Below are 14,251 nucleotides of genomic sequence, written 5' to 3' on the forward strand. Positions count from 1 at the left end.
TCTTTACACCCCTAACTACTCAGGAATATTGTGCGTGTGCGTGTGCGTGTGTGTGTGTGTGTGTGTAAAGGAAGAAGAAGTAGAAAATGCTTTGAGAATGAAATATATTTTGGTGATAATAACTTTATTGGTTAGTTGAATACTAAATTTCTACTAAATTGCTTTAAGAGGGGAGGGAGATGGGCAGTCTAGAAACATGAAATATAACCAAACAAACGAAAATACTGCAGGTAGAAATAATTAGAAAAGGATAAAAGGAGGGGAGAAACTCTTACATTCTTCAGTAACTTCTGTACCGCAGGCGAATCAGGAGCAAAGAGGATTTTCCCTATCAGCAATGGTTTCATAGTTCTCCAAATTATTTTGGTTAAAGTGTTTGATTCCATGGTTTGTATCAACTGATTACAAAAGAGTGCTGTTAGAAGAGGATAAGGGGAAAAAAAGACAACTTACATTATATAATGCTGAGCTAGTCTCTGTTTAATGAATCCCGCAGAGTCTATTCTCCTGAAAGGATCTTTTCATATTACTAAAAGAAAACCACGGTCCCTAGGAACTGAACACTGAGCAGAACAACTTGTTCTGCATTTGTATATCTGCCATGTTCCTGGCTACAAAAACAAGAATAAAAGTTAGGGAAGGGGAATAATGCATTTATTGAGAGCAGTGTACAGCAGGCATGGCCTCAGCAGCAGACACATTTTTCTTCCCCCCTCAGTATTTTTTTCCTGTCCTTTTATTTTTTAGGTTCTTGCCTAACTCTTGAAATCTTGAAAGCTGGAATAGAAAACTCAAATTGGCCAGGGTCAGAGAAATTTTTGTTTTTGTTTTTAAAGTAAAAGATAGAAATGAGGGGAAAAAAAGTTGGTTACTTTTTCCTAGTTTTTTTTTTATTTGTGCAAACTTTAAAAGAGAGTTCTGCCAGTGAAGTGAATAAAAACTTTAATATTTACCCATTGGAACAAAAATAGAATAATCACACATCATACATTTCTGTAATCAAAACATCCTGGACTTCAAGATAGACTGGACTTCATTATAATAAAATGTGTTCTTATACAGCAATAATGTGAAACATAATATATGACAAAGGTTTTTTTTTAATGATTAGCTTTGGAGTCTCCAGATCAAACACATGTCACACGCCTACAGAAGCAAAAACTTTTTGTGCATTTCTATAGACACGAACATTTCTGTAACAAACTGGGGCATCTGTATCCTCACAATAACTTTGGGGTTCCTCAAATTCTATCATCAAATACTCATTAAAAACTTCCATCTTATTATTGGATTGATCCAACTTGCTCAAATTCTTTACGGATCAAGAGCCTAAGAATAGGGAAAGGATTTAAGATAACTAGCTAGTTTGCTGATAAAACAAGTTATTCATCAATTGCTCATCATTGCGTGGGTTATGGATAAATTATAAAATCAGATAAATTGTTGCCAACATCCAAAGCAAAAGATGCCATTGAATGCAACTTATTTATAAGTCCATATGCGAAGGCCATCTACACTTAATATAATACTGTGAGTAAGCAGAAATGTAGGAACCTCAATAAAAGCAAACCAAGCAGACCATTCTCATTAAATAGCACTTAATTTAACGGCAATTAGCATTTGTTATTTATTTTTTGGTTGGATCTCGCCTTCATTATTTTTACAAATAGTTCAGTAACATAGGAATTCCAGTTCCAGTTATTTTAACATAGGAATGAAGGGACATGGGTCCCTTCCAGCTCTATTCTGTTTTATTGTCTGTAGAGATGGTCAGTCCAACCGGTTCGGTTGGAACGGGGCCGGCGGCGTCCTCGTGCACGTGCGCGGTGCACGCATGCGTACTAGCGTCTGTGCGACGCTCCAGCTGCTCCTGGACGATCGCGCAGGTGCTGTATGCATCCTGCGCATGCGTGGAAGCGCAGAACTCATCAAAACCAGGTAAGGACCGCGGGCGCGCGGGCGCGCCCTTTGTCGTTCCCGGAAGTTACTTACTTCCGGGTTCGGCGACCAACCGGTTCGCAGGGACCGCCGCGAACCGGTTGAAATCCACCCCTGGGTCCACTGGACTTTCTGTTTTTTCTTTGAGGATGTTTCGCTTCTCATCCAAGAGGCTTCTTCAGCTCCCACTGGATGTAAAAAAACCTAGATCATTTCATGAGCTGAGGAGGCTTCTTGGATGTGAAGCGGGACGTCTTCAGAGAGAAAACCAGGGGGTCCAGTTGCCTCTTGAAAAAAGCACCTTTGCATTCGTGACCTGAATGAATCTCCATAGACATTTTGATTTTGGGTGTTGCCAATTAATAGGTTCGTTGTTATTAAAAAATGGGTACTTTAAATCACTCTGTAAAAATAAAAAAGTTGAGGTTTAAAAAAATAAGGAATGAGCTTTTTAGATCAAACATTTTTTAACCAAAGAATTTTCTGCAAAATTTTGCCAGTTTTACAGGAATCTTTTTTTAGTGGCTGAAAGTTCTACCACTGCCCACATCTTAAGTCTTTGGTAGCTCTCTTTGAAGCACCTGGTAGTTCTCAAAATACTACCAATCTCAAAGAAAACAGCACCCTTGCACTGCCAGCAAAGATACACAGCTGTCAGATCCCTCCCTTAATGATTGCAGCTGCTTTTTGCCTTAACTCAGATGAAACACTAATTGTTCAGCCAAACAGTCCAAATGATTAAAGTGGTAAGGACACTATCACTGTCGAGGGCAATCTATCATCCTCACATGAAGTCACGATCCAAATGGGAGACTTACTGGTTGAGTTGTCGTAAAAATAAACGGAGTCCTTTGCTTTAGCGTCGATGCCAAGGAAGGCCTTGTAATTGTTGTCTTCATACCAGTTTAGAGAGAGTATTCTGGATCCGCCTCCCTCTGGGTAACCACAGAACAGGTTGGATAAAATACTCAACAACTGTGGTAAGGATGCTGGCTCTCCTTCTTGAAGAAGTGGTTGGAGTGTTGATAAAAGCACCTGAGCGCTTGGCCTATGAATTAACTGGCACGAAAAAAAGGATCTTAATAACGTGTTTTTTTTAATTTTTTTATTTTATTTTATACACATAAGCACATCAACAGAACACATAAACACATTAACAAAAATAACCACATAACTTAAAAACAACATGGGAACAAGAAGTTCCATCGTATATCATACAGCAGTTCCGAATCGGTTTCTTTGCAGTTAGTGTTTTCCCTTCTATACATTTCTATCTTGCATTCATGGTCCCCTTAATCGTTATCCATTTTTATGTGCTATTCTATATTTATTTATACTTAGCTACTTATGATCAAGTATTATTTACCTATATTGTGCTTTATATTTTTACTGTCATCTATTCTCTTACATGCAGTTATAGGTATACATTCACATAGTTATTCTTTTTCTTTGCCATTCTTATATTATTATTATTATTATTATATTTAAAAGGGTATAAGGTATAATTTGGAATGTATTATTTACCATCCTTCACCTGCTATGACACCACCTTATTTTCTCTTTCTTTTCTTTTCTCCCTCCCTTCCTTCTCTACTTTCTTCCTTCCTTCTCTCCTTCCCCTTCTTCCTTCCCTTACTTCTTCCCTACTCCTACCCTCTTTCTTCTCCTTCCTACCCTCTCTCCTTCTCTTTCTCTCTCTTCCTCCCTCCTCTCCTTCTCTTACTCTCCCTTCCACCCACCTCTCACCTCTTTCTTCTTCCCCTACCTCTCCTCCACATCTCACCTTATTTTCTCTTTCTTTTCTTTTCTCCCTCCCTTCCTTCTCTACTTCCTTCCTCCTCTCCTTCCCCTTCTTCCTTCCCTTACTTCTCCCCTACTCCTACCCTCTGTCTTGTCTTTTTCTCTCTTCCTCCCTCCTCTCCTTCTCTTTCTCTCCCTCCCACCCACCTCTCCTTACCTCTTTACCTCTTTCTTCTTCCCCTACCTCTCCTCCACATCTCACCTTAATAACGGTTTTTAAATTAAGAACCCCTCCAGACTCTATGGATCAAAGAACACTACTGTAAATATAGATAAGGAAACCTGCCCCTTTCTTGGTGCATGGCTAAAAGGAAGAAAATAAATAAATAAATAATCATGGTACTCTTGTGGTCCCCTACTTCCGCTGACTCTGCCATTAGGCAAAAGCATCTGACTGTGTTTTCTGGAATTACCCAATTATTGCTGTGCCAAAAACTAGTATTGATGATGGATTTTAAATTGCCTTGATTTAATGAGGCAATTAAATGGGTGCGGAGAGCTAGAAGATTTGGCCTGAGTGAAGTAGCAGATAACAGGGTATCATTAGAAGAAAACACAAGCATTGCCACGCTGTTATTTTAGTAATTTTGATCTTAGGAAAATGTACAAGAATTTACGTCCCCAGGGCCAGAATAGCGTGGCCAGACCTAGGTAATAGGTAGCTTCGATATTGGTCTTGAATAAACCCATTTACTCTAATGACTAGATTGTATCCAACACAATTGTCGCCAACCAGACACCTTCTAGAGCAGTGTTTCTCAACCTTGGCGACTTTAAGTCCTGTGGACTTCAACTCCCAGAATCCCCCAGCCAGCTCTCGCTGGCTGGGGGATTCTGGGAGTTGAAGTCCACAGGACTTAAAGTCGCCAAGGTTGAGAAACACTGCTCTAGAGAAATTGGAGTACAATATTTAAAATTTTAAACCGTGCTCACTTACCTTTTGCACTGCTTGAGATATATTAGAAAATACTCGGCCCCAGAGCACAATGTCAACACCTTGGGCATTATTGTCCCAAACAGTGGGAAGCTGCAATGGAAAGACAAGACACGCTGATGAGTCATTAACAGAACTTCACTCATGATAGACCATGGATGTTTGCTTCCAAGTTTAATGATTCCAGCTTTGGAGTGATGGGATTGTAAAACCAGTCCTAGTAACGGCAGCAGTCTTAAAAATAGCTGGGTATAAAGCTATGCATCTATCATCTTTGTTGAACGGAATGAGTATTGGGCAGTGGTAGTCAACCTGGTCCCTACCACCCACTAGTGGGCGTTCCAGCTTTCATGGTGGGCGGTAGGGGTTTGCTGTAACTCTGCTTTATAAATTTTATAAAATAAAGTTACTTCCCTACTTTATACATCACCATTACTGTTGAACCGGTGGGCGGTTAGAAAATTTTAATACGACCAGAAATACAAAAGCGGGCGGTACGAATAAAAAGGTTGACTACCTTTTTGGTATTGGGTATTATATTTCAGAGGAAATATAAGTGCATGTTGAATATGGTAGGAAAAAGTATTTCCAAAAAGAAGAGATGCAATCAAGGATGAATGGGTGTACGAATGTTGATTGAGTATAAAGTGTGTAACCAATACTAGGGGAGGTCACTAAGGTTATAGAGAGAGAATGCATGTTTCCTTTTCTCTCTCTCTTTTTTTTTTGATGTTAAATGTTTTAATTTTCCAATTTTTTGATGTTAAATGTTTTAATTTTCGTACATGAATGGGTGTACGAATGTTGATTGAGTATAAAGTGTGTAACCAATACTAGGGGAGGTCACTAAGGTTATAGAGAGAGAATGCATGTTTCCTTTTCTCTCTCTCTTTTTTTTTTTTATGTTAAATGTTTTAATTTTCCATTTTTCATTTTCATACAGTCACATATATACATAACCGGGGCCAAACAACATTAAACAATAATCACAACAATTCCTCTTGTCAACAATACCCCCAGAAGTATAAATAAAATGAAACTCAAACTCAAATAGAAACCCAATATACCTCTTCCACTCTCCATACACCTCTTTCTTCCGCCCCTCTCCAACTTACTATCTTCCCTCCATCATTCTCCTCTACCCTACTTCCCCTCCCCCTCTACCTCTCCGAGAGAGAATGCATGTTGATCACATTGCATATGTGGAGCCGAGGTGGCGCAGTGGTTAGGGTGCAGTACTGCAGGCCACTTCAGCTGACTGCTATCTGCAGTTCAGCGGTTCAAATCTCACCGGCTCAAGGTTGACTCAGCCTTCCATCCTTCCGAGGTGGGTGAAATGAGGACCCAGACTGTGGGGGCGATATGCTGACTCTGTAAACCGCTTAGAGAGGGCTGAAAGCCCTATGAAGCAGTATATAAGTCTAACTGCTATTGCTATTGCTATACAAAAGAAGAATGAGTAGGTCAAAAGGAAGGTGAAGGTCAAGAAAGTTCATTGAATGAAGTTGCTGAGATCCTTCAGAAGAGGGAGTAGAGAGGACTAAAAACAAAAGGCAATATATGAAGTGCTATATTGAGAAAACTTTTGACTCAGTGGGAGTTAGATTTAACTGTTTCCTTCTCCCCTCCTCTTTTCTCAGGACTTCAATTTTTGGGCATTTTTTTTATTTTCCCTTCGCTACCCTTGCATAACATTGCTTACACCAAAAGAGAATATTTTGATGAGCAGCTATAGTGTACATGTTGTAGGTAGGACATATCCTGAAATCTTAATTGCCTTTGGATGGTTTAGACAGAACCAAATCTTGGATTAGAGCAGAGGTGGGTTCCTACCAGTTCGCACCTATTCGGTAGAACCGGTTCGTCAAATCTACCAAACCGGTTAGAAGAGGTTCCACCAGTGGATCCGGAAAGCAGCCACACCTACAGAAGAGGTTCCAAAATTCTTTGAAACCCACCACTGGTCCTTGGATATGATTATTCTACACTATCATGCTCCTATTTATAAAACTCAGTGCCTCTGTGAAAGGTATGGATGACTACTGCATTTGTGGTGCAATCAGAACATTGCGTGTGTTGAAGTTGTTTTAACGCAAACCAAAGATGCCTTTTAAAAAACAAGTTTACATCCTATTCTTATCCATGCCAGTGCTGTGTGTGAGGTAATTTAAGGTGGTTCTGACAAGTGTCGTCGGCATCTTCATATCCGGTCACATGGGCGGCAAGCCACTCCCATCCGGTCACATGGGTGGCAAGCCACTCCCACAAAGGAGGCCACACCCACAGAGTAGGTTCGAACAATTTTTGAAACCCACCACTGGATTAGAGGAAAATAAAGCTATCTTGGGTTAGTAGCTTAAAGCTAACAGGGTGGCTTGAATGAAAACTCTAGAATAGGGAATCAGACAATACCTTAACTAGGTTATCTTCCGCATTGCAAGAAAAGACTTTGAGGGCTCTTTCAATATATCCCTTCTGAACTAAATCACACCAGTCTCCCAATTCCAAACCCAGAATCCCTAGGAATAATTTAGCCTATTTAAGGAGAGCATGTGATATCATAGCTTTTCATGAGCTGTATTTTCTAAGTCACACAATGCTTCAGGTAACATTCTGTCACTTGGTACTCTCAACGTTTGTTGACACTACAAACCACAACAGTATACTTCTTTACACAGTCTACCCACACAGCTATCCTTTTTATGTAAAATAACAATAAGGTCCCGGTGTAACACAAAGGGCTTGAAACAACTTTGCTGACGACCAAGCTTTTGTAGAACTCCGAAAGAATGCAGTTTTCTTTCCTAGATGGTGAGCTGAAATTGTACAAGACATGCTGGAATGCATGGGCTGCGCTTCAAACTGTGGGAAACATACAATCCAAGTATGAGGATGATTCACTCCCTTTACCGTTTAGGTCTCATCCTCCTCCTGGCTTGTCGAAATTATTTCAGAAAACTTCACTCAGTGGGATCACACACATACCAGAGATTACAGGACAGGCCTTTCTTGTTCGTGGTCTGTCTGTCACTTATGAGACAGTCCAGTGAAACAAGGAAATTGTAATGTGAGTAATTGTGCAATGCAAACAAGGGATTTTAAAAAATTTATCTAAGCCATACTGCATTTCTCCATATTCGTTTCCTTGTGCTACCAATAGCAGTTAGTAGCAATAGCAGTTAGACTTATATACCGCTTCATAGGGCTTTCAGCCCTCTCTAAGCGGTTTATAGAGTCAGCATATCACCCCCAACAACAATCCGGGTCCTCATTTTACCCACCTCGGAAGGATGGAAGGCTGAGTCAACCTTGAGCGGGTGAGATTTGAACCGTTGAACTGCAGATAACAGTCAGCTGAAGTGGCCTGCAGTACTGCACCCTAACCACTGCGCCACCTCGGCTCTCCTCTACCATAACTTTCCACCAGTGGTTTGGATTAGTTAAAACAGTGTTTCTCAACCTTGGCAACTTGAAGATGTCCGGACTTCAACTCCCAGAATTCCCCAGCCAGCGAATGCTGGCTGGGGAATTCTGGGAGTTGAAGTCCGGACATCTTCAAGTTGCCAAGGTTGAGAAACACTGAGTTAAAATATTCAGCCATCCTTTAGAATCCAGATTAGCTGGATCAGATTTTTCATTTGATTTGCATTTTCAGCTTTTTAACAGTCCTTGGCGTTTGCCCATTCTTTTGCCCAGAAAAAGCAAATACGGATAGTCCTTGACTTACGACCACAATTGAGCCCATTTTTTGTTGCTAAGTGAGACATTTGTTAAGTGAATTTCACCCCATTTTATGATATTTCTTGCCAAAATAGTTAAGTCAGTGTTTCTCAACCTTGGCTACTTGAAGATGTGTGGACGTCAACTCCCAGAATTCCCCAGCCAGCATTCGCTGGCTGGGGAATTCTGGGAGTTGAAGTCCGGACATCTTCAAGTTGCCAAGGTTGAGAAACACTGTTCTAGAATCTCTAGCATGATCAAAAGCAAAAACAGTGTCATTTGTAAGACTCAAAGTGCCACCATGGCTAGCCACACAGTTAGTTATTGGACCCAGATCACACTCACACATCATCTACAAAGCAAGGATAGGGCATTTGTTGTCTTAAAAGCTGTCAAGTTACAAGACACTTGCACCCCTAACCCTTTAGAAAAAAAACCCATAGGTGTTCAAACTTGACAGCTTTAAGACTTGTGGACTTCAACTCCCAGAATTTCTCCTCTCGCTCTTCATCTTCATGATGTGCGGACAGGTGGCGGGAGGGAGCTGGAACCGGTTCTAAACGGCACTGTAGGTTTGTGGAACCTCTTCTATAGAAGAGGTTAGGACTGGCAGGAACCCACCCCTGAGGCTAGGGAAACAGAGTTTGAAAACCTAAGAAGTTATCAATTTGGGGACAGCTGCTGTACAATATGAATAGTAAGGGTAGGAAACCAATGCAGAGCTCATTTTGGAGTAACTGTAGCAGGCTTACAATACATGGATTTTCCAGCAGAACAGATTTACATTTGTTGTTAAGAATTTAGGACAGAATGAAAGTCTTAAACCAAAAGACATGACTTTGTTCAGCTAATGATTCTAAAAAAAAACACAAGATCAGATAGTCCTCAGTTTATGACTGGTGATCTAGCAACAGTTTGAAGCTACGTACATCCAGGCTTCAGGCTCAATGACAAAATCAAATCCTTACCAAATCTCACCAGTGTCAAGACTGTGCAGCTCCTCCGCGAGCTGCACTGGCTTCCCATTGGTCTCCGAGCTCGATTCAAGGTGCTGGTTATTACCTTTAAAGCCCTACATGGCCTAGGACCCGGATATCTACGAGACCGTCTTCTGCCGCATACCTCAGGATGGGCCTTCTCCAGGTGCCATCAGCTGGACAATGCCGGCTGGCGACGCCTCGGAGTAGGGCCTTCTCTGTTGCCGTTCCGGCCCTATGGAATGAGCTACCCCCAGAGATCCGGACTCTACCCACTCTCATGGCCTTCCGTAAAGCTATCAAAACCTGGCTTTTCCGGCAGGCCTGGGGCTGTTGACCTCTGGATTGAGGTCCAGCCCTGCTTAGACTGGGTGCATGTTGTGTTTCTTTTAATTTGTTGTGTCTTAGTTGTTTTAATCTTTTTAATATTTCTTATTCCTGTAAGCCGCCCGGAGTCCTCTGGGATTGGGTGGCCTATAAATTCAATAAATGGAATGGAATGGAATGGAAGACAGTTCTGAATGTTGGGGAAATGCCAGAAGGCAGCCACCACAACAGGAAAGGCTGTTTTTTCCTGGGTCCTGCAACATGCCAGCCTCTCATGGATGGGTTCCAGAACACGCCTCTCCTGCTGGGTCTTAACAGGATGGACACATACAGTTGGGGAGAGACGATCCTTTCAAGTAACATGGCCCCAATCCATGAATGGCTTTAAAGGAAACTCCCAGCACCAGACATTGAATCCAGAAACAGAGCGGCAGCCAAAACACCTGATGGAGCAGAGGTGTTACGTGTACCGAACAACAGTGTATTTTGCACCAATTGAAGATGGTGAACACTCTTCAAAGTCAGCCCCATGTAAAGCTCTTTGCAGCACTCAAGTCCACCCAGGGAGGTAAACAAGGCAAGATGGCCTTAAGCACTGCTACCCAGTCTAGGAACGGGATAAATTGCCCCACAACACAGAGCTTTGCAAAGGCCATCCTAACCAAGCCTGCCACCTGCTCTTCCAGTGTGTTCAGGAGGACCCTCACAAATTTCTTCGCAAATGGACAGATTCATATTCTCTCTCTCTCTCTCTCTCTCTCTCTCTCTCTCTCCCTCCCTCCCTCCCTCCCTCTCTCTCTCTCTCTCTCTCTCCTCGCTTTCAGCAAAGATCCTTTTTCAATTCAGATTTCATTTCCTAAGGCCAAGTTGTAAAATGCAGCAACTCTCAATTGGATTGCAGGTCAAAAGGCCTCTGGAGGAGCTAAGTGCCTCTAAGGCCATCATTCCATCCTGACAGCAAGTTGACAAGAAAGGCTTCTCCTGCACCCCCCAAAAAATGCTTCAGCTGTCAGAAACCCTAACAAAATGACAGCTTTAGGGAAAAGGCATGTTGGCGTTTCGCACCCATTGTATACAGTAGAAGGGCTCGCAACCGAAAGTGCCCTGGGGCGTTTAGGGTACTCCATCTGAACTCTCAATACAAGAGAAGAATAGAGTGAGTGTGAGGCTCACTCTGGAAAGTTTCCAAACATGGGGTTAACCTAAAGGCAAAAGCTGATTCAAATATATACCCAGAATACTGCAGGGGGCCTCTTGTAGGCCCTTCCCCTCCTTCTCCTTCATTGCACCTTGACAGAGCAAGCTTGGCTTATTGCCTCTGCCCACATTATCCATTCCTGGTACGAGTCCGTGGTACCCTCCTGGAATAAAATCTAAAGAATGTGATGACTCTGACAAGTATAAATGGTCCCTTGCCTCCTTCAGCTCTTCTTTCCTCTGCCAGACAAAACTCTCTTATTCTCTAATGAATGTCTCATGCAACACCCACCATTTGACTCATGCTCCAAATCTCCCCCCCCACTTTCACTCCTGGTATCTTTAATTTAATCTTTTTTTTTTCCAAGAAGAAGATGTGTTAGAAATTCTCCAATTTACCCACCACACATCTCATTATCTTCTTGACTATAAATTGCTTCTCTTTTTGATCCCCAAACCACAGAGACTCTAATCCATCGATCCGTTTGTTCCAATGATGTAACTTTCCTTTTCCCTTTGTATCCTGTGTTTTATTTTTTAATGTCCATCTCTTCAACGTATTTCATACATTCCTTCCATTTATTTTGCTGGATTTGTCAAGAAAGGAGGGGGGGGGGAATCCACATCAGCTATGAGTAATTTATCAGGTGTAGTTGGTGGTTGATCTAAGTGTAACTTAGAGTGATGAATGCAGCTACTTTTTCTGCATGTACCTGTAGAAGTATTCTTTTAATAAAAACCAAAAAGGCAGAGGAACTAGACCAGGAATAAGCAAATGAAATCCATTTTCAAAATCATCCAGAACACTTTATCCATCCAATTTATTTCTCCCCAATAACTTGAAGAATTAAAGTCCTCCTTTGGGGCAAACCAGTGTTATACAATTTTGTATTTATACAACATCTTAGATTGGGCTAAGGTAGGAGTGTCAAACTCACATGGTCACAGGATCATTATGTGATGTATCGTGACTTTTCTCCCCCTTGACTAAACTGGGCGTGGGCATGGCCAGCGCATGACACATCCGTCCCACAGGCCACGGGTTTGACACCTCTGGGCTAAAGTGATTGGATAGTTTGTGGCTTCATCATGCTGTGAGACTAACCAATTTATTTTCTTGGATTGAAAATATTAAGGAAACATAGGAATTATATTTTGTTGAGCCAAATTTAAAGTTTAGTATGTTGTACAAATTGCAGTGGAAGATTTTTAGGCATTTTTTTTTTCTGGAATGGTTTAAGAAACTTTTATGTTTCTCCATCCTAAATTATCTTTGAGCTATTCCATATTACAGCCCTTTGCCAGCTTGGGGCCATCCAAATGTATTGGGCCAATTCTCAAAACTGCTTGCCAACCCAGATACAGAAGGTGAAGTCAGACATTTCCGGAATGCTTGAAAATGAAGAAGGCAGTATTGCCTTTATTAAAATAATTAGAAACCCTGCATGCCCATAGTACTCGGTCAAAACACCCTGAATGTTGGAGTTGAAAGGAAGAAGAAATTTTGGAGATATTGGGATGGAGAGGAAAGATATGTGAGGAGAAGGCTTTATATGTCTTTCAAACACCCCTTAGAGTAAAACTTCTATCACTTTATGGGAAGAAATGAATCTAATGCATCAAGTGAATCACAATGCATCTAATTTAGTCCTCTGGACTCCCTTATCCTGGTATTCTCAGGATACTTCCATCATCCACTGCCAGCCAAAATATCTGTTGGAGGAAAGTTTTTGCCCTCATCTATGCCAAAACAAAGGAAAAAGCTGCCAATGTGGATTTTGCAGTGATTGTCCCACCTCTTTCCTTGCCTTTTTTTTTTTAAAGGAACATATGCTGTTGTTGAGATAAGCCTTTAAGCTTCCTGTACAAAATATTTCCTTTATTCTACTCATTAGAGTATTGGGTTAAAAAGTACCATGAATGAAGATGCAGCTTAGGCTGTTTAAATTGTATTTATAAGATTAAATCACACATACACCGCAGAACTTATAACAAATGCAACTAGGGAGTGTTTTAGGTAGTTATGACAGCATATTTCCCTAAACATTTTTTTAAACGTCAGTAAACTTTGGGATTTCACATCTGTTACATAGCCTTTCTGGCAATGCAAGGTTCCAAATTCAGAGAAATGTTCACTATTAATATAAAGAGAAAAAAATTGCCATGAGTGGCACAATACCACCAGCCTCCCAAAGCCTTTTCCCTTTTGGCTGAAATATAGTAGGTAGATTCAATTTGTTTCTTTGTGAGTGATGGAATAGAATATAGTCCTCTAATCTCATTTTTTTTTCTTTGTTCTTCAATTGAAGTTTCTCTGGTATGGCTGCCAGGCAGTGGTGGGTTTAAAAAATTTTTGGAACCTACTCTGTGGGTGTTGCCTCTTTTGTGGGAGTGGCTTGCCAGCCATGTGACCTGGTGGGAGTGGCTTGCCGGCCATTTGTTTTCTTTCTTTCTGTCTGTCTGTCTGTCTGTCTCTCTGTCTCTCTCTCTCTCTCTTTCCTTCCTTCCTTTTGTCTCTCTGTCCCTTTTTTCTTTTTTCTTTCATCTCTCTCTCACTCTTTTTCTTTCTTTTTTCTTTCTTTATTTATTTCTTCCTTTCTTTCTCTTTCTCTCTCTCTCTCTCTGTGTCAGTCAGTCAGTCAGTCAGTCAGTCTCTCTCTCTCTCTCTCTCTCTCTCTGTAGCAGTGGTGGGTTTCAAAAAATTTTGGAACCTCTTCTGTAGGTGTGGCCTGCTTTCCGGGTCCACTGGTGGAACCTCTTCTAACCAGTTCGGTAGATTTGACGAACCGGTTCTACCGAATAGGTGCGAACTGATAGGAACCCACCTCTGCTGCCAGGACTCTATAGATCCTGATTATGCCTCTGACCCTGTCACACAATAACTATATCATTACTTTATTTGTTTTATTTCATCCTCTATGAAAAATTTACTCTGTTGAACTTGGTTTAAACAAAAGAACCATACCCCCACTGTCATTCCCATTAGTAAAAAGATAAAAGCCTTTGGCTAGAACTTACCAAATGGAAAAGCTTAAAGAAGTCCACGTTTGCATATAAGGAGTCTTCAACTCTTTGCAAGTTCTCCTGGGAAAGGGCACACATTGCTCTATGCACAGCCTGAAAGCCACTTGAACTCCGGAAGATAATAAAACGATTCAGCAACTTCTGGCTGCAAGCTATATCTTTCAAAGTCAAGTCTGGGACACCGAAGGCAAACTGTGGATAAAACACAAATCGTAGTCACCCATCATTCTATTGTTGTAAATGTGTTTTTATTTTCCATTTTCATTTCGTACAGTCACATATATACTGTGCATAACCGGGGCCATATAACATTAAACAATAAACACAGCCATTC

General features: G+C 41.2%; 1 protein-coding gene across 1 annotated transcript in view; it reads right to left on the reverse strand.

The window, feature by feature from the left end:
* The window catches only part of ABCA4 (ATP binding cassette subfamily A member 4), a 159,367-nt gene that overhangs the window by 118,145 nt on the left and 26,971 nt on the right, over positions 1-14,251 (reverse strand). The window contains exons 7-10 of the mRNA XM_032217704.1: positions 13,912-14,109; positions 4,676-4,765; positions 2,757-2,997; positions 276-415 (exon numbers count right to left, since the gene is read on the reverse strand). Coding sequence (XP_032073595.1) covers positions 276-415; positions 2,757-2,997; positions 4,676-4,765; positions 13,912-14,109 — 669 coding nt within the window. The remainder of the gene's footprint in view (positions 1-275; positions 416-2,756; positions 2,998-4,675; positions 4,766-13,911; positions 14,110-14,251) is intronic.

Source organism: Thamnophis elegans, chromosome 5 (assembly GCF_009769535.1).
Source record: "Thamnophis elegans isolate rThaEle1 chromosome 5, rThaEle1.pri, whole genome shotgun sequence".
Lineage (NCBI taxonomy): Eukaryota > Metazoa > Chordata > Lepidosauria > Squamata > Colubridae > Thamnophis > Thamnophis elegans.